A 16,988-nucleotide genomic window follows, 5' to 3' on the forward strand; every position below is an offset into this window, starting at 1 on the left:
CCAGGCGAGCAGATTTCCTGTATCCCATCACTGCTATTTACCTCTGAGCAGAGCTCATCCTCCCCCTATCCCCTTCCTGTTCCCCTCTGTTCCATGCAGCACTCCTCTTTCCCTAGCCTGAAAGATACAAAGCTCAGGCTGGTACACAGACCCAGCACAAGGCATCTGAGCTGCCCCACTCCCCTTGGTCCCCAACAAGTGGGGTTTTTTTTACAATGTTCTGGGGCTTGCTAAAAGGTCACCGAGGAACAAGTTTTGGACAGCAAGGATTTCTCCTGGTATCTTATAGAAAACCACAGTAATGCCAGCTGGACAGCATCAATGGACTAGCCATTGCTCTGCTTGTTAATAATTTTCAAGTCACCCTAGCCTTCTGCTATGACCGTATGGCTCTTAAATAAGAAAACAGGATGGGATTTCTCAATATTTTTGGGCTAGCCAAAGAGCAGGGTGCTTGGCTGTAGTGGGGACAGCTTGCAGGAAGCCCTGGAGGAAGTGGAGCCTGTATAGTGCAGTTGAACACATGGCTCTGCTTCAAAATGACCTTGCTGTGCTCTGGAGCACCATGTCTTGTGTGTGGTGAGAGGACTGGTCCCTTCCAGTCATATCAGCAATGCTCTCAGCTTGTGCCAGTCTTACCCTCTGTCAGGGATGAAGTCTCAGCCCATTTTGAGCTCTGGATAGATCCCTGTAAGGTGGAGATGATGCACTGGGATGCTGCAGCTGATCTGTGCTGTGCAAGGAGGAGGTTGCCTGAGCTGCCCTCCTCTGGGAAAGGGGTCGATGACAGCAAAGCTGCTCTACATTTGCACGATGGGAACTTTCACCAGTGCAGCCCAAATCAGGTACTGCTGTTGGCAGGCACTGGGCTCAGGGGGACAGCCAATCTGGTCTAATTCGGCAAATCCTGTGTTGCCCCAGTTTTCCTGTTTTGCTGAGCCTGCTGCAAGGAATGTCTTGGCTCCCTGGGAGGAAGGCAAGCACTGCAGCAGCCCACGCACTGATGTTTGCTCGTACAAAGGGTGAACGCCCTTGGTTTACCCCTTGTTTACTGGCACTCAGGCACGTGTTCAAGTAGTTACTGCATAGCATGTTCTATGTGGTCAGTGCAGCATATTTGCATGCCCTGAGCTGGGAAGGCTTAACTCTTTGTAAACCTGGCTGTTTGTTCTCACTTATTGTCTTCTGTCACTTCCCAGGTCTGGAACTACTGAAGAACTGGTGTGTCAAAGGATACCACACTGGGGCAAGGACGGATTTGGCCCAAATGGTGTGTATAACTGTGGGTAAGGAAGGCGGAGAATGGTTGTTTACCTGCACAGAGCTGGGTAGAGATCCTACTTACTCTGCTTCCTCTGGCTCCTGTCTTACCTGTTTGCCTTCTTCCCTCTTTGCCAAGGCCTCCAGGAGTCTGGAAAAACCCATGCTGCCCTATTTCCCACAAACATGAAGTCATGAACAGTATATCAGATCTGCAAGTATTTTGCATCTGAATATCCTTGGTTACACTGGGCACAGCCCTACATATTTGGCACCTGTCCTGACCACTGTTCCTCTCTGTGAGGGAGTCGTCTCTGTCACTCCTGTGCCTTAGAGCAGAATGCTACTCTGAAAGAAACCCACTCTTTTGACCTCGAGATGCTCTACTCCCACTTTCAGCAGAGGGATTCATTAGGCAGAGAGCAAAGATTGCTCTGTTTGCTATTCTGGGAACAGTCTGGTGGCAGTGACAATGCGCAGCAGTGAGGCAGCTCTAGCTGAAGCTCTCTAGGGCAGCCTATGGCAAAGCACAGCAGGCTTGAGGGATTTTTGCCACGACTTAAATAGCCATTCTGTTGTCTTCCTCTCCTTCCACAGTGGTCATTTCCAAAGTCGTTCTTCCTCCAGAAGAGTGGCATTCAATCAAATGGCTTCAACAAACTGAAACTGGGCAAACTGGGGTGAGTTTGCACTGGCTGTGATGTTCATGGTGTTCATAGTGTGGCTTTTGGACTGGTGTCCTGGTAGAAAACTGGCAGCCCTAAAAGCAGCTTAATTAAGGGGAGAGGAGCAGATTGGTTTGCAGGCTCTGAAGCCTCTGCTCTCTGAGGAGCCAACAGATGGAGCTGGCATGATGTCTATGCATGTCTCCTTGGCACTGTATACCCAGCTTAGATGAGAGTGAAGCTCAGAACAGCCAGATTAGGTGATGCTTGGAGCTGTCATGGTCAGAACATGCTCACAAGATATTCTCCACACTGGAACTTGTATCACTTCTGTGGACATTGATGTGGTTAACAGTGAGCAGAGGCTCTCAGCTGCAGCACTGGCTGGGGGAACAGTGAGGTCTCCAGGTCTATTGCACTCTCCCAGCTTCCCCAAGCAAAGCTGGGCTGCTGACAGCTTCCAGCAGAGTTGAAGGACTGGAATTTGGGTGAGACAAAGTGAAGGGGAGGCACATCCCTGGTCTCTGGTTTTAAGAGAAAGGGCATCACTGTTCCTGTGCTGAGACCAGGGTGGAGTTGGGTTTACACACAGACAGGGAGACTAAGCTGTGACCTTGCAGTCCCACTGATATTGGGATACCTGTTGAGGTCAGTGGCACTGGCTGGAATGGGAGATAAAGTAGGTCAGCCTGGCAGCCCTATCTCTGAGTCCATGTGTCGTGATCCAGCAGATGATTATTGCACCATGGTCCTTTTGGTTCTTTCTCACTGTCCTAAGAAGCTCAGGGTCTCCTTTTCATTGCAGCACATGCCTCCCTTCATCTGGTGAGGACCTCACAAGATGCCTGGAGCCCAGCCCTACTCGAGGCTTACCTCTCAACAAGTGCACTGATGGAGCCAACCAGAGACCTGCTGGCTGCCTCTCTGATGCTGCCCTGGTGATGTGACCAAGCAGCCACTGTCCCTCCCTGGGGACACATTGACCTACCTCAAAGGAAGAGACAGGAGCTGGCTCTGTAGAGCAAGGACTGTGAGAGCCCTTCTCACTGCACACTTGTTTTGGGGCTGGTTGTAGAGAGAGATGTTTTCCTAGGCAAAGAGGAGACCTGTGTGACTTCATTTTCTAAAACAAGTGGCAAAGCTTGACAAAGTGGGGGTTATCTGGCCTATCTGGCCTTTGTCCTAGACTGTTCTAAAAGCCTGACATGGTGGTTTCTGTGCTGTGTGGGAGCTGGCTGAGCCTGCCCTTCTAGTCCCCAGTCAGCACAGACTGAGTCCTTGCTTGCCTGTGTCTGTGTCCTGAGTTGCTGGCAGCTGAGCCTGCTCTTGCCCTGGTACAGCCTGGCCCCTGGAGATAAGTCCCCAGTCCTCATGCCTGGGAGGGAGTAAAACTGCCCAGTTTTATCCTCTCTGAATGTCTGTGCCAACCTCCTGCCCTCCTCCAGCAGCAGGCCCCACAGGAGATTCAGGCTTGCACATTGCAGCTCCAGAGAGACCACGGGTACCAGTGTGGCTCCGGTTTGTTATGGGGGCAGTGGGGCTGCTGGGGAGGGAGCATCCTTCTCAAGGCCATCGGCTCTCTGGTGTGCCCTGCAGCATGTGTGCATGGACTACAGGCTAGTGCTCTTCTCTTGGGTCTGCTCTCTATTTTCCCTTTGTTTCTCAAGGATTTCTATTAAATTTTAACACTCAACTGCTCTCCTGGTTCTCACCTGCCTTCCTTTCCCTGACCTCTTTGTGTCTGGTGGGAAGCTCACCCCTTCCCGTGCTTCACTGGGCTCTGATACAGGGAGGGTTTGTGCTACCACCCCACTTCCCTGTCCTTCCCAGACCTTGGGGTAATTCTTGCTGCCCTGTAGAAGGTAAACATACCTCCCCTGCAAGGAAAAGCAGCTCCCAGCATAACTGCTTTGGTCTGAAGTCTTCCTTATGTCTTAGGGACTATCCTGTGCATCATTAATCGAGGAGAACAGTTCAGTCCAACCTTACAAGAGGGACAGGAAGGGTTGGGTGGCCAGAGCTGGCCCTTGCTGGTTCAGGGTTCTGCCCCCCCAGTATGGTAGGTGAATGCTGAGTGCATGGGCTGGCTCTTGGGGCCCAGAGGAGGTGCTGATGTGTGGGTCTGTTACAGAGCCTTTCCTTCCCCTCTCCTCACAGCCCACCATTTCCCAGTGCCGGGCCCTGTTTCTCTGGTCTCCTTGGTGACAATCTCATCTCTCCTCGGCTTCTCTCCAGCACCTGAAAATAGCCTCCGAAAGTGGAGATGCCTGCTCCCTTCCCTGCTGCCAGCACCCACGATGGCCAGGCTGGAGCCAGGCTGCTCTGCACAGCACAGCTGTAAAGGTCTGGCCCCATGGGCCCCTGCACCACTGCGCTGATTTGGGCCACCCTGTGAGCCAGCACCGAGGCCCCGTCCTCTCCTCGTCCCTCCTCCTCCTGCCTGCTGTGAGGCAGCACCAGGGAGCTCCTTGTACCCTGCTATGGGCCAGTATCCAGCTGTCCCCTGCAGCCAGAGACCTGTCCCTTTGGCCCTGTAGCCAGCAGCTCTGCAGCCAGCCCGACAGACTCCCAGAAATAGAAAACGGAGCCGGGAGCGAGCAGAGGGGGAGCAGGAGGGGGTGGCCCCGCGGCAAGGAAGGTTACCCCACACATCGGGCTGCCCCCGCCATGGGACCAGGGTCGCCGCGGACAGTGAGCTGCAGCAGGATCCCGGGCAGGGACAGGCAGGGCTGGGCAGCGTCGAGGACAAAGGGTCCGCATCCACCCAGCCCATGCCTGGACCCAGCCGTTCTCCGGCATCCCCGTGGGGAGGAGAACGCTGTGCCCCGCACCGCAATGGGGCCGGGCAGCACGGCGTCCGGAAGGCACGGAGCACCGTTCCTGGAGGACGGGGGTCCGCGGAGCGGGCTGTCCCTCCACTCTCTGCCCCCAGACATCCCTCCATCGCCCCCTCCCTCTGGTCATCAGGGCCCCTGGGGCCGCGACCACCTAGTTCAGCCCGAGGCTGCGAGGTGGCTGCGGGCGCTGCTCGGTGGCGTCGGCCGTGTCCCCCCCCCGCCCGCAGCGGTGGGGGCATGGCTGGCATTGCTCGCTGACACTCTATCTGCCAGGGCCACACCAGCCGCGGGCCCAGAATAGCAGCGCTGCCCCTCAGAGAGCATGGAACAGCTCCGTGGCCCTGCCGCGTCCCAGGTACCGTAAGGCTGGGTGGAGGGCGCGGCCCGACAGACCCTCGACTGGGGACAGACCACCCCGAGAGTGGGAGGATGTGGGCGGCTGACGGGCCCCTTCCCAGGGACATGCAGCCCTGAGGACAAGGACGTCCTTGTCCCAGCTGTGCCAAGCCCCTTGGGAACAGTTGGGGCAGGTGGTGCATGGTCTCTTCCTTCTCTGTGTTGGCTCTAGGCTCCTTAGGGAGTGGTGGTCCCTGTCTCTGTGCCTTCATTATTTTAGGGTGGCCTGTAAACTTTGGTTTTGTCAGGAAGGTTTGTGGCCGGGGTAGCTCTCCTTCTGCATGTGCTGCTGTGTTATATAGGGTCTCCTGGGGACTGGGGAAACAGGGTCAGCTGTCCAGCCCTGTGGACTCCCTTCTTCCTCGGGCTGCTGCTTTGTTAGTATAGGTTTCCTGGGATGGACCTGGTCCCCGGGAGGGGCCAATGGGGTTGGTGAGGCTCTCTGCACAGGAAGAAGCAAGAACGGAATTTACACCTTGGGATTGGGAGAGGATGGGTGCAGAGCTGCTGTGGGACATTCTTGGCTGCGGTAGGAGAGGGAGAAGGCAGGAGGTCCTGCCATCCATGCCTTGTCCTGATCTGGAGACCCCTGCTGTCTCCCCAGAGCAGGAGGACAAGCTGGGTGTCCTGGACTGGAGCTGCCATGGAGACTGCAGGCTCTGGGGGTCCTGGGCTGGTGGGGGGTGACCACATCCCCACCCTGAAAAGACAGTTCTCTCTGCCTGGCTTGAGTGGGCCTGAGCGCCTGGGTGCAGGCAGAATCCATGGGTGGGGAAAAGATTGGGTTGACTCCTGCTGACCCCTCCTGACTGTGTGCCCATTCAGGTGGCGCTGCTGGATGCTGTTGCGTGCCCTGAGGAGGAAGGTGGGTAGCAGGAAGAGTCTAGGTGTCTGGGAGGGGGGACTGCCTTATTATGTGACAAGTGCATTGGTCCTCTGCCCACCCTGCCCATACCCCTATCCTCAGCTGGAGTCTGCCCCAGGCTGGAAAACTGCTATGTGCTGCCCCTGTGGAATAGGGAACAGAGGTGCTCTGTCAGCAGCATCCCCTGCTCCCCCCAGCCAGGAGGGTGCTGAGACCCAGCAGCTCAGCTTACTGGCTAGGGCTGGGGTGACTTTGCCTGCAGGGTTTCTGAAGGCTGTATGCCCCAGGGAGGAGGAAGAGGAGGAGGAAGAATACAGGAGACCTGTCACCTTCACACTAGGAAATGAGATACTGGGGCTGGGCCCAGAGACCGAGTTTCAGACCCCTGATGCTGAGGTCTATATGCACTTCTTGAGGAGCCACTGCTGCTATGATGCCATCCCCACCAGCTGCAAGCTCGTTGTCTTTGACGTCTCCCTGGAGGTGATAACCTGGGGGATGAACGGGGATGGGCAGTGAAGAAGCAGGCTTGGGGATCCTCTGAACCCCTCTGCACTCTGCCAGCAGATCAAGAAAGCCTTTTTTGCACTTGTGGCCAACGGGGTTCGTGCTGCCCCTCTCTGGGACAGCAAGACGCAGAGCTTTGTGGGTGAGTGCCAGAAGTAATGCCTGGCCCCATCGCCTGCCTGGCAGAGCCTGTACAGGCAGTGCTGCCAGCCCCACATATCTCCACAGGGATGCTCACCATCACTGACTTCATCAACATCCTCCACCGCTACTACCGCTCACCTTTGGTGAGTGCCGTCAGGAGGGCTTGGGGAATCAGAACATGCAGGGCAGGGAGTGGCTGTCCCCACCACTCCTGGTCCCTTCTTAATCGCTATACAATGACCAGGGGATGATTCTGGGCCAGACCAGCATCCACTTGTTGCTCCCCTGCTTAGTCCCCAAAATGTAATCCCTGTGTTTGGGTGATGGGGCACGATGCCCAAGGAAGGGGGCAGTGTCTCAGAGTGCCCTCAGTCCCATGGAGCCACCATGACCAGGGCATTTCCCTGCTTCCAGGTTCAGATCTACGAGGTGGAGGAGCACAAGATTGAGACCTGGAGAGGTAAAAATCATGTGGGTGGCTGGGCTGATGTTGTCACACAGGGCATGGAGGTGGGCTCTGGGGTTGTGGGGCTGCAAGAGAGGGCTGGAGAACCTCGTCTCATAGCTCTCTCCCTTGGTAGAGGTGTACCTGCAGGGCTCCCTCAAGCCACTGGTCTACATCTCTCCAAGCAATAGGTGAGAGCCTGTCCACCGGGGGTGAGCACACCCCTTGGAGTGGGGGGTGTGTGTGCACCTGAACACAGCCCTATCCTACCACGGTGTCCGCATCACCCACAGCCTCTTTGATGCTGTCTACTCCCTGATCAAGCACAAGATCCACCGCCTGCCTGTCATTGAGCCTGTCTCAGGCAATGTCCTGCACATCCTGACACACAAGCGCATCCTCAAGTTTCTCCACATCTTTGTGAGTCCTGGGGCTGTTTGTGCACACTCATGGCTGGTGTCACAGGCAAGGGTGTCAAGGTACATGCAGGTGCTAGCCCAGCCCTGCCCTGTCTCATTGAAGGGTTCTACCATCCCCAAGCCACGCTTCCTGAAGAAAACAGTGCAGGAACTGTGCATTGGCACCTTCCGTGATCTGGCCGTCGTGGCTGAGACTGCCCCAGTCTACACTGCCTTGGAGATTTTTGTGGATCGCCGTGTCTCCGCCTTGCCTGTCATCAATGATGCTGGTACCTGGGGAGGGAAAAAGTGACGTCCTCATCTCCCTCTGCAAGCAGCTCCAGCACCATCCCTACCCAAAACCCCTCTCCTGGCCCTTGGGCTGCCCCTTGGGGTGTGGGAGGAACATGGCAGGTGGTCCCTAGGGCTCCCTCTGCAGCCCCTGTGCTGTTTTTCTTTGCAGGGCAAGTGGTTGGCCTGTACTCGCGGTTTGATGTCATTGTGAGTACCCTGCGTGTGTGCGTGCCCAGGCTCAAGTTTGGCCCCTTGCATGCACTGGTGAGGTGCTTATACCTGTCTGTGCCCATGCAAACCCACCCCACATGCATTGTCATGCACGTGCCAGTGAACATCTGCTCTGTGCATCTCCTGGGCTCAGTGTCCCTTCTGTGGTGGCACAATGGGGTGCAAGGACACCTTGGGGTGCTCAATGGAGACACATCTATCACAGCACCTGGCAGCCCAGAAGACCTACAACAACCTGGACATCAGTGTGAGGGAGGCACTGCGGCAGCGCAGTGTCTGCCTGGAGGGGGTCCTCACCTGTTACCCCCACGAACCTATGGAGGACATAATTGACCGCATTGCCAAGGAGCAGGTGAGTGGCTGGGGTGCCATGTGCCAGCCACGGCTGCCAGCTGCCCAGCCTGCCTGTGATGCTCTGCCTGCACCCACAGGTCCATCGCCTGGTTCTGGTGGATGAGAACCGCTACCCGCGGGGCATTGTCTCCCTCTCTGACATCCTGCAGGCCCTTGTGCTCACTCCTGCAGGTATTGATGCTCTTAACTCTTAGCCCACGGTGCTCCATCTTTCTCCACTTGCACCCTCAATTTCTCTCCACTTCAGGTAGGCGCCACGCCCCCCATTGCTGTGTGTCTGTTCCCTCCTTGCTGCTGGGTCACCTGCCTCTGCCCCATACAAAGTGGTCCTGGGGGATGGAGGAGGCTGGGGCTGGGGTCTGGCAGCACTGGGTGCCCAGGTGGGGACAGCAGGATCCAGATGCTGCTTGTCCCAGGTGTACAAAAGAATCACAGGGGATCCCTGGTGACTGTGAGGAAGGATGGGGGCACCTTCCACGGAGACACTCTGCCAGAACCCCATTCAGACAGCATGTGGAATGCATATTCTGCAGGTCCCTGGGCTTTGGGCTAGATGAGGGTTTTGGGGTGTGATGCACCCCAAGACAAAAGCCTAATTTTGATCTTGCCTCATTCACCTCCTGAGACCTGAGCACCTCCAGTGCCATTCCCAAGGGACACAGAGCGGACAGACCCCCCGCCCCCACACACCCCAGACCTGCTGCCCACCACTAGCCATAAGCAAAATGTGGCCAGCCCATGGGCCCCAGCTGGCAGAGCCTCTCACCCCCTCCACTTGCAGCAGCCCCAAAACTGTCTGTTCCAGAGACAGGGCTCACTCCCAGGTGGCACTGGAACCACACTGCCTGGCCACCTGCAGCCGGCTCTGCTCACCCACTGCCTGGTGAATCCTCACTGGCTATGGATGGGCATGGTCCTGGCATCCACTCTGGCACCTCTTTGGGGTGAAATGAGGAGGGGGGAGCTGACTCTAGTTCCCAACTGCTTCCCAAAGGTAATTATGCTTTTTGGGTGGTGGTGGGCAATGGGTTGGGACAGGCCTGTGCCCACCTGCTCTGCACAGAAGGGGACTGGGAATGGTGTGTGTAGCCACAAATGGGATATCTCCCTTGCCCCCCTCCCCCCATCACAGTGCCTTTGCTCACCTATCCCTGATGCCCACAGGGACGCTTGTGTCAGGAGCTGCAGGGCGCCACTGAGATGTCCCATGCCAGCCAAGCTTCTCTCCCTCCTACCCCAGGGCTTGCATACAAGCAAGGACTGGAGGAAAGGCCCCAGTGTCCACTGGGATGGTTGGAGGGACCGTGTCCCAGGGTGGCCAGTCCAGCCACACGCTCTCTTGCCCCACAGGCATCGACCGATCCTCACTCTGAAGACACCAGGGAAATGCCACTGTCTTGTCTGACTCAGGGATCTCTTGCGTGACCTGTGAGAAGGAGGCTTGGGCCCGAAGGCTCTCTGTGGGGAGGACATGCTTGTTCACCCCAGTCCTCAGGCTCGTCTTGAGTCCAGGGCTAGATCCTGCCGGTCTTGGAGAGGCAGAAACACTGAAAATGGAACCCAGGGGTGCCTCCTTCCAGTGAGCACACAGTGATGCTCAGTGGGCACTATGCTGGAGGGGCTGCAACATGCCGGCAGCTGGGCAGAGACCCATACAGCCCCAGCTGGCCACCCTCTGCCATCCTGCTGATGGATCTGATTGTTTCTATTGTGGCTCCCTCCTAGTGAACACAGTCCCGCTGTCTGTGCTCGGTGCCTGGTAGCATAGGCTCAGCTGCACACACAGGCTTTTGTATTTTAGGGTCACACGGGGCTGGAGCTCTCTGGCAGAGGCACAGCCTGTGCTAGAGCTGGCAGCAGGATGGGCACTTGCATGGAGACCCTGTGCACGTTTGGGGTGGGAAGGGGATATTTATTTATTTGTTAGTCTGTTCAGCCTTGCTGTAACAAAACAGCTTGATCAAAGAACTGCCTCTTGCCTTTCTGGGGTAAAGCTGGGCATGACTCCTCTGGAGAGAACAAGTCTGGAGAACGGGTACTGGCTGTTTGCCAGCAAGTTTGGCACTGGCAGAGTAGTACTTCAGCACGTGTGGTAGAACCAAGGGGTTGGGGACACAGGGCATGCAGTCTTAATCATCTTGGTGGTGTGCAGGTCCCGTTGGGGACACACTGAGGGACAGAAGCTTTGGTACCAGCAAGGTTTCTGCCTCCTGCTTCCCTCAGTCCAAGAAGCAGGAAAGTATGAGGGGTTCACTGTTAAAAATGTCCCATGCCCCACCCCTCGAGGACTCTGGGCAAATGGCAATGTATCCTCTGCCTGTGGCTGCTACCATCTGTGAGCCTTGCAATGGTCCTGGCTTGGGGTAGGGGATGCTGAGCTGATCTTTCTCCTTCTGCTTTGCCTGCAGCAAGCCCTGCCATTCCTGTTACCCCATATCAGCATCTCAGTGCAATAATGGCTGACAGTGGAAAGTCCCAGGAACTAAACACCCCTCCTAAGCTGGCTGGCTCTGCCAGGGGACGCAATTCCAGTGCTGAGTGGTGACAGGCCTCCTCCCATCATGAGGAATGTGTTATTGCTGTGCTATGCCAGGACCAGGGCTGGCTCTGTCCCTCGGGAAAGGCGCAAACCCCAAACACCACCATGGGGGCAAGGGGAAAAGTGAGGCATAGAGAAGTTTCTGAGGCCAAGGTCAGCTGTTCAGAGAGGACCCAGATGTCCTGGCTCCAGGCACAGATCCACGCGCAGCTACACAAGGACAGGACGAAGGAGACACCGAATGGCTGCAAGCCCCCTCCCTGCTTTCCCCCAGCCCCAAAAGAGCTCCCAGGTTCCTGACGTAGCCCAGCTGGGCACGGGATGGGGGGGACACAACCCCCCTGCAGTGTGTCAAAGGCACAGCAGTTCCCCAAGCCTCCTGCTGATTTTGGGCAGGGGGCTAGTAGTGGCCCAGGGGTGATTTGGGGGCAATTTCTCATCCCCCCCCACCTTTCCCACTGTGGGGCTGTAAGCTCCCTGGCCCATGCTGGCCAGGGAAGGGGTTTGTCTTCCTGTCCTCCTTGTGGGGCAGTAAGGGGGATCTCCATTTGGCACCCAGGGTGGGGTTGGACGTGCAGTCAGGGGGCTCCTGGGCGAGCGATGAATTCCAGGTTGATGGGCTTGTCAGCCACCAGGACAATGCGGGATACAGATGTCACTTCTACGCCACGGGGGTCCGGCCGCACCTCGAATGCCTGGATCATCTGTGGGGAGAAGGGGAGTTGGCAGTGCCTTGGGGACTCCCTGGGATGCTCATCCCAGCTCATGGCAAGATACTCAAAGTGGAGGGATCCCTACTTACCCTGGCAAGGGCCAGGTGCATCTCCAGCTCAGCGATGCGGCGCCCGACACACGCGCGAACCCCGTAGCCAAAGGGGATGGAGCTGAAGGGGTGGTGAGGGGAGCCGTGTCCCCGGAGCCAGCGCTGGGGCAGGAACCGCTCAGGCTCGGGGAAGTAGGTCTCATCATGGGACATCGCGTAGTGTGCCAGGACAAAGAGGGTCTGCAGGGCGAGAATTGGGGTTTAATGACCCCGCTGAGTGCAGTGGGGGTCCCCACAGCACAGCCCCCACTCACATTCTTGGGGAAGAGGTAGTCTCCGATGACAATGTCCTTCTCATAGAAGACCCTGGCATTGGTGGGCACCACAGGGTAGACTCTGGGATATGGAGAGAGTTAATGGGAGAGCAGAACTCATCTGGAGATCCAGGAGAGAGTGAGATGAGATGCAGGCAGGACAAAGATCAGCAGCTCCCCAGGGGGGAGGTGGATATTTGCAGTCCAGAGGGACTGAAATCCAGCCTTGCAGCCTGCCTGGCTGGTGCATCCCCCCTGGAGAAGGGGCTGGTGACCAGGATTTCAGGGCAGGGACGAGGCTGGGATGTACCTCAGAGTCTCCTTGATAATGGCCCGAAGCATCGGCAGCTTGGGGATATCCTCAGCAGCAGGAAACCGGTCGGCAGGCACAACAGCTTTCAGCTCCTGGTACAGGGTCTCCTGGATGTCTTGGTCCCGGGAGAGGTGGTACAAAGCCCAGGACAGCGTGTTGGAGGTCTGGGAAGTGGAGCACCAGGGGGAGTGAAGGAATTGGGGCCAGTACCTGAGTAGCCTTGTGCCAAGCACAGCATCTGTACCACACCAGAGAGCCCCTGCTCTGGTATGCAGAAAAGTCAGGGGTGAGGGGCAGCAAGTACAGGGGAGAGGGAGGCAGGGAGCAAAGGACAGGGTCTGTACTGACCAATCCCTGAGGGTTTGCCCCTGTGGAGCATCAGCCCCAGCCAGGGTAGAGCTTGCAAGAGCTGGGTGGAGTATGGCCCCATGGGCTCCCTTGGGCATGGAGCACAGCAGGGATCCCCTGACAGTAGCTGCCTGGCTCTCACCGTGTCCACACCAGCCAGCAGCAACTCGGCCACGCTGCCATAGACCTCATCCAGGCTGAGTCTGCCACTGGCCAGCAGGTAGCTCAGGTAGCCAGACACCTCCGTACCACGCTCCACCTGCCCCTCCAGCTCCTCCATCTTTCGGTCAATCAGTCTCTTGCCTGCAGGGACAGAGAGTAGGAACCAGAGCTGACAGAGCGAGGACTGCCAAAAAGACATTTGGCCGGGGGCTGCTCTGCTTTTAAGGGTCCTTAGGGAGTCCAGTGCCAACACACTGGACTCCCATCATCACCACTCACCAAAGGCGAAGATGGTGTCCCAGCTGTCCAGGTAACGGTCCCAGAAGGGCAGCACCTTGCGGCTCCATCGGGGCAGGACGGTGGCAAAGATGGAGTTCTTGAACATGAGGTTGATGGAGTCAATGAAGTGCTGGGTCTCAGCAGGGACCTGCTGCTTGAGGCACCCGATGCGGGTCTCGAAGAGGATATAAGAGATGCCTGTGGGGGACAAACCGCATCCAGACCTCTGGAGGAATGGGAATGGTGGGACAGGGCAGGGGTGAGGAAGAGAACACCGCTACCTTCCAGGGCAAAGCGGTAGAGCAGGTTGGCCACGTCCCCCACCAGCACCCCCGAGGGGCTGCGGCTCCGCTCCTCCCGCAGGCGCACCATCAGGTCTGACACCACCTCCCCGATGGCATCCGCGTACAGCAGCGCCTCCGAGGGTTTCAGCAGCCGCTTGTTGAGGACCTGGCGCAGGCGGTACCAGCGCTCCCCTTCCCTGGTTGGGGATGAGGTTCAGCACGGGGAGCATGGACAAGCAGGGGGCAGTGGCTGGCAGCAGTTCCCCAATCCCTGTGTGCACACTCCCCTCCCCAGGCTGGAACCATCCCAGTGGTCATTCCACCCGCCGTGGCCATGCCCTTCTACTTGGTGGGGACAGGCAGCTTGCAGGAGTGGGAGTAATGCCAACTGCCACCTGGGCCCTACGCCTAGGGAAGGGGCAGGAGATGTATGCTGGCCCAGAGAGCGCAGCCAGGGTGGGACTCACTCAGTGAAGGGTCCGTAGGGCAGGCGCCGGGTGTCCCGGTGCTCTTTCCACAGGGCCATGTCGCTCCGCATGGGGTACTTGCCCTCCTGCCGTAGCAGCTGCTCCAGCACCACTGGGCTCCCAATGTTGATGTTCCTATAATGTCCGAAGGTTGACTTCCAGATGGGTCCATAAAGGCGTCGGGACATCACCTGTGATACACAAAGCATGGCAGGGTCAATGGGACGAGCTGGGTCAGATCCTCCCTGCCCCAACGCTGCCCTGAATGTGCCTATCTGCACCCATCCCATGGACCCCTTGGCATCACCTCAGCTCAAGCACCTGCCTCTGACATCCCCAAGCTGGCAGCATCCTTGAAGTGCTCTGCAGATGGCCGGGGCTGGTGTCTCTGGGCTTATTTTCTCACGCCAGCACTAAGTACACCAGGCACTGACCCCTCATCACAGACTGGCACATCCTTCACCCACCCCAGAGATGCAGAGAGAGCCTGGGGGGTCTTTTGGGGAAGGAAGACCAAGAAGGGACAGCAGGGACAGAGACAACTGCCAAGCGCAGGACTGTGCTGAGATGCAGGACCACTGCAACAACCACCAGCGGGACTAAGACCTGCTGCTTCCAGCATGGCCCCAGCTCTGCTCAATCTGGGGACAACAGTCGCTGAGTGGGTCCTTGAACTCACCACCCAGTAAGGGTGGTTAATGATCAGCAGTGGGAGGGAAGCATCAGGCTAGGGCATGACTGGGCTGCTCCCAGAACAGGCTGTCACGTCCAGGGCATGGCCCTGGGGCCACAGGCTCACAAGCCAGCTAGGGGATATTCACCAATATCAGCCCTGTTCTGGGCCCTGTTGGCTGAAGCTCACTTCTCCTTGTCTGCAGCCACAGGTGCCATGCCTGCTTCCCTGGCCAGGAGCATCATGACTTCCAAGTGCATCCGCTGGGGGCAGCTGGGCAGCCCTTTTCAAGTGGATCTGCACAGGGCCATGTCCAAAGGCCACTTTCCATCCTGCCCAGGCACTGCCAGAGGCCCTGCAGAGCAAGGCCAAGCATGGGGGGGATGCAGGGGATTCAGCAGGCAAGCCCTGGTCCCCATTCCCCGTGGCTGCGGGGATGCACGTGGTACAATCTCCCTTGGTGACTGTCTGCATCGCAGCCTGAGCCTGGATTCAGCTGGATTCGTCACCACGGGGAGATGTTCCTCGTTCCTCGTGCATGGTGGCAGGAGGAGGGGGAGGCACAGCCGCCCTGGTACTGCAGGCAGCTCATGGGCATGGGGCAGCTGTGCCCTGGCTTGAAGCCTGCCCACCAGCATCTGCTGGCAGCCGGGACTTGACACAGTGCAGGCCTTGGAGAGCTGGGCTGTGAGGAGCTAGAGCTGCCTGGATCTGGGGAAAGGCACCTCTAGAGCATGTGGGCATCTTTCTGCAAAGCCAGGCTGTGCTCTGAGTCCAAAGGGCAGGAGGGAGCAGGAGGGAGCTCCAGTGCCTACACCCTGAAATCCCACTGTCCTATGACAACCCCTTCTCCAGCCAGCAGTGCCTGGTGCTCTGAGGTGCCAGGGAGGCCTGATCCCGCACGCTTCTCAGGCTGGTCAGAGCTCCAGGGCGCTGGAAGATGCCGCCTGGCTTGCAGCCAGCCAAGCCCATTGCTTGCTTCATCCGACGTATGAGGAAGTGTTGACAGAAGAAAACCTCTGCCTACCCCTCCCCTGTCTTGGTATCATCTGCCCAAAAACCTGCCCAGTCACCTGCACCCAAAACCACCGCTCCCTCCAGCTGTCACAGCTGGGAGCCCAGGGATGCCAGGACCCTGTGAGATGCCCCCGAACCTTTGCCCTCAGCTGCCCGGCTGGCTCGTGGATGTTGGAGCAGCCCTAGGCTGGCTGGACCCTCCCGAGGTCACACGGTTCTGCTGGCCCCTCTCTGCCCGCTAGCCCCAGCATCACCCTACGGCGCCGGGTGCCCCCCACCGCCCAGCCCCTCTGCTCCCCGGCACTGCCGCCCCCGCTCAACTCCCTGCCGTCACCTGTCGGCGGCTAACCCCCTCCCTGGAGTCCATCTCCCCTTGTCCCCAGCCCGCACCCACTCCCTCCCTTGAAAAAAGCCTCCGGGTGCAGCACCCTCCCTGCAGCCCCCCCGGAAGCCCCTCCATCCCACGCACCCCTCCTAACCCTCCTCCCCGCCCCCCCTACTCCCCCGTGCAGGGTCGCCAGGCCCCCACGCAGCCCGAGCCCCGCACGCCCGCAGCCCCGGGCCGGGCTGCCCCGGCGCACCTGCAGCCGGTGCGTGTGCAGCAGGTAGCCCCGCAGGAACAGCCAGACGAAAGTACGGAACAGCCCCGGCCCCGGTAGCTCCTCCGGTCCCTTCAGCCGCGCCGGCCCCGCCGCCGCTGCCGCCGAGCCCCCGGTCCTGCGCGGCGGTCCCGGGCTGCTGCACGGCGGCGGCGGGCGGGGGCGCAGGAGCAGCGGCAGCAGCGGCCACCGGGCCCCGCCGCTCGGGCCCGCCATGCTCCGTCGGCAGCGCACGGGACGGGGCGGGGCGGGGAGGCACCGAGGGTGGTGGGGGGCGGCACCGGGGGCGGTTCGGGGGGCGGCGCGGGGGCGGCGACCGGGCACCGGCACCGGGGACTGAGCATCGCGCACCGGGTACCGCGCACCGGGAATAGAGAATCGCCCACCCGGTGCGTTGCGCAACGGGTCCTGGCCCCGGCTGCTGCGCTCTGGATGCGGGGTACCGGCTGCGGCTCAGCGGGGCCCGGGCACGGGGCTGTCCATACCGTGCGCCTTGTGCCGGCTATGGCACACCTTCTACCGGGCCGTGGAGACCGGCTGCAGCGTGCTATGTACTCGGTACAGCACATTGGGTACCATGAGCCATATGCCAAGTACTGGACAGTGGTGACTGCTCAGCAGCATCACAGACCAGGCAGCGGGCGCTGGGTACTGGAAATGGCACCAGCGGTGCCCAGTGCCATGTGGCAGGTACTGGGTGCCAGGTGTTGTGCATGGTGGGGCTATGCACAAGGCAGCTGGCAGCCAGCACTGGCGTGGCACGGCAGGTAGAGCACCCTGGCACGATGGAGCCTGTGGCGCCAGGTGCTGTATCCTGGGCATTGCACATAGGCA

General features: G+C 58.8%; 3 protein-coding genes across 5 annotated transcripts in view; 2 read left to right on the forward strand and 1 right to left on the reverse strand.

The window, feature by feature from the left end:
• The window catches only part of LOC103814354 (tubulin monoglutamylase TTLL4), a 39,205-nt gene extending 35,587 nt beyond the window's left edge, over positions 1-3,618 (forward strand). Inside the window, exons 17-19 of the mRNA XM_009088278.4 lie at positions 1,200-1,270; positions 1,858-1,940; positions 2,731-3,618. Coding sequence (XP_009086526.1) covers positions 1,200-1,270; positions 1,858-1,940; positions 2,731-2,872 — 296 coding nt within the window. The 3' untranslated portion in view covers positions 2,873-3,618. The remainder of the gene's footprint in view (positions 1-1,199; positions 1,271-1,857; positions 1,941-2,730) is intronic.
• Positions 3,619-4,999: 1,381 nt separating this feature from the next.
• On the forward strand, positions 5,000-10,677 carry PRKAG3 (protein kinase AMP-activated non-catalytic subunit gamma 3). Of its 3 annotated transcripts, XM_009087894.3 has the most exons (13): positions 5,018-5,117; positions 5,984-6,023; positions 6,286-6,506; positions 6,591-6,672; positions 6,759-6,817; positions 7,089-7,134; positions 7,256-7,310; positions 7,413-7,539; positions 7,642-7,807; positions 7,981-8,018; positions 8,248-8,394; positions 8,474-8,567; positions 9,747-10,677. In XM_009087894.3, the coding sequence occupies exons 1-13, from the start codon at positions 5,085-5,087 to the stop codon at positions 9,767-9,769; spliced, it is 1,131 nt and encodes a 376-aa protein (XP_009086142.2). In that variant the 5' UTR covers positions 5,018-5,084; the 3' UTR covers positions 9,770-10,677. The 3 variants fall into 3 exon arrangements, 1 of the variants encoding a protein (XP_009086142.2); XR_007777967.1 differs by having other exon boundaries at positions 5,000-5,117; positions 7,981-8,394; positions 8,474-8,643; XR_007777968.1 differs by having other exon boundaries at positions 8,248-8,643.
• Positions 10,678-11,070: 393 nt separating this feature from the next.
• Positions 11,071-16,376, reverse strand: LOC103814667 (sterol 26-hydroxylase, mitochondrial). The gene is made up of 9 exons (XM_009088279.4): positions 16,137-16,376; positions 13,866-14,056; positions 13,396-13,595; positions 13,115-13,312; positions 12,816-12,976; positions 12,323-12,489; positions 12,013-12,094; positions 11,738-11,938; positions 11,071-11,639 (listed from the first exon to the last, which is right to left on the reverse strand). Exons 1-9 carry the CDS (start codon positions 16,368-16,370, stop codon positions 11,514-11,516), a joined length of 1,560 nt encoding a protein of 519 aa, XP_009086527.4. The 5' UTR covers positions 16,371-16,376; the 3' UTR covers positions 11,071-11,513.
• Positions 16,377-16,988: the final 612 nt, after the last annotated feature.

The sequence above is a fragment of the Serinus canaria genome, chromosome 7 (assembly GCF_022539315.1).
Source record: "Serinus canaria isolate serCan28SL12 chromosome 7, serCan2020, whole genome shotgun sequence".
Lineage (NCBI taxonomy): Eukaryota > Metazoa > Chordata > Aves > Passeriformes > Fringillidae > Serinus > Serinus canaria.

Excerpts from the sequence above, each read along its gene's own strand:
- PRKAG3 (XM_009087894.3), top strand. The coding sequence starts at position 5,085 with ATGGAACAGCTCCGTGGCCCTGCCGCGTCCCAG. Across the intron at positions 8,019-8,247 it reads ACTCGCGGTTTGATGTCATT|CACCTGGCAGCCCAGAAGAC; the intron begins GTGAGTACCCTG and ends CATCTATCACAG. Across the intron at positions 8,568-9,746 it reads CCTTGTGCTCACTCCTGCAG|GCATCGACCGATCCTCACTC; the intron begins GTATTGATGCTC and ends CTTGCCCCACAG.
- LOC103814667 (XM_009088279.4), bottom strand. The coding sequence starts at position 16,370 with ATGGCGGGCCCGAGCGGCGGGGCCCGGTGGCCGCTGCTGCCGCTGCTC. Across the intron at positions 14,057-16,136 it reads TGCACACGCACCGGCTGCAG|GTGATGTCCCGACGCCTTTA; the intron begins GTGCGCCGGGGC and ends TGTGTATCACAG. Across the intron at positions 12,095-12,322 it reads ATTATCAAGGAGACTCTGAG|AGTCTACCCTGTGGTGCCCA; the intron begins GTACATCCCAGC and ends TCCATATCCCAG.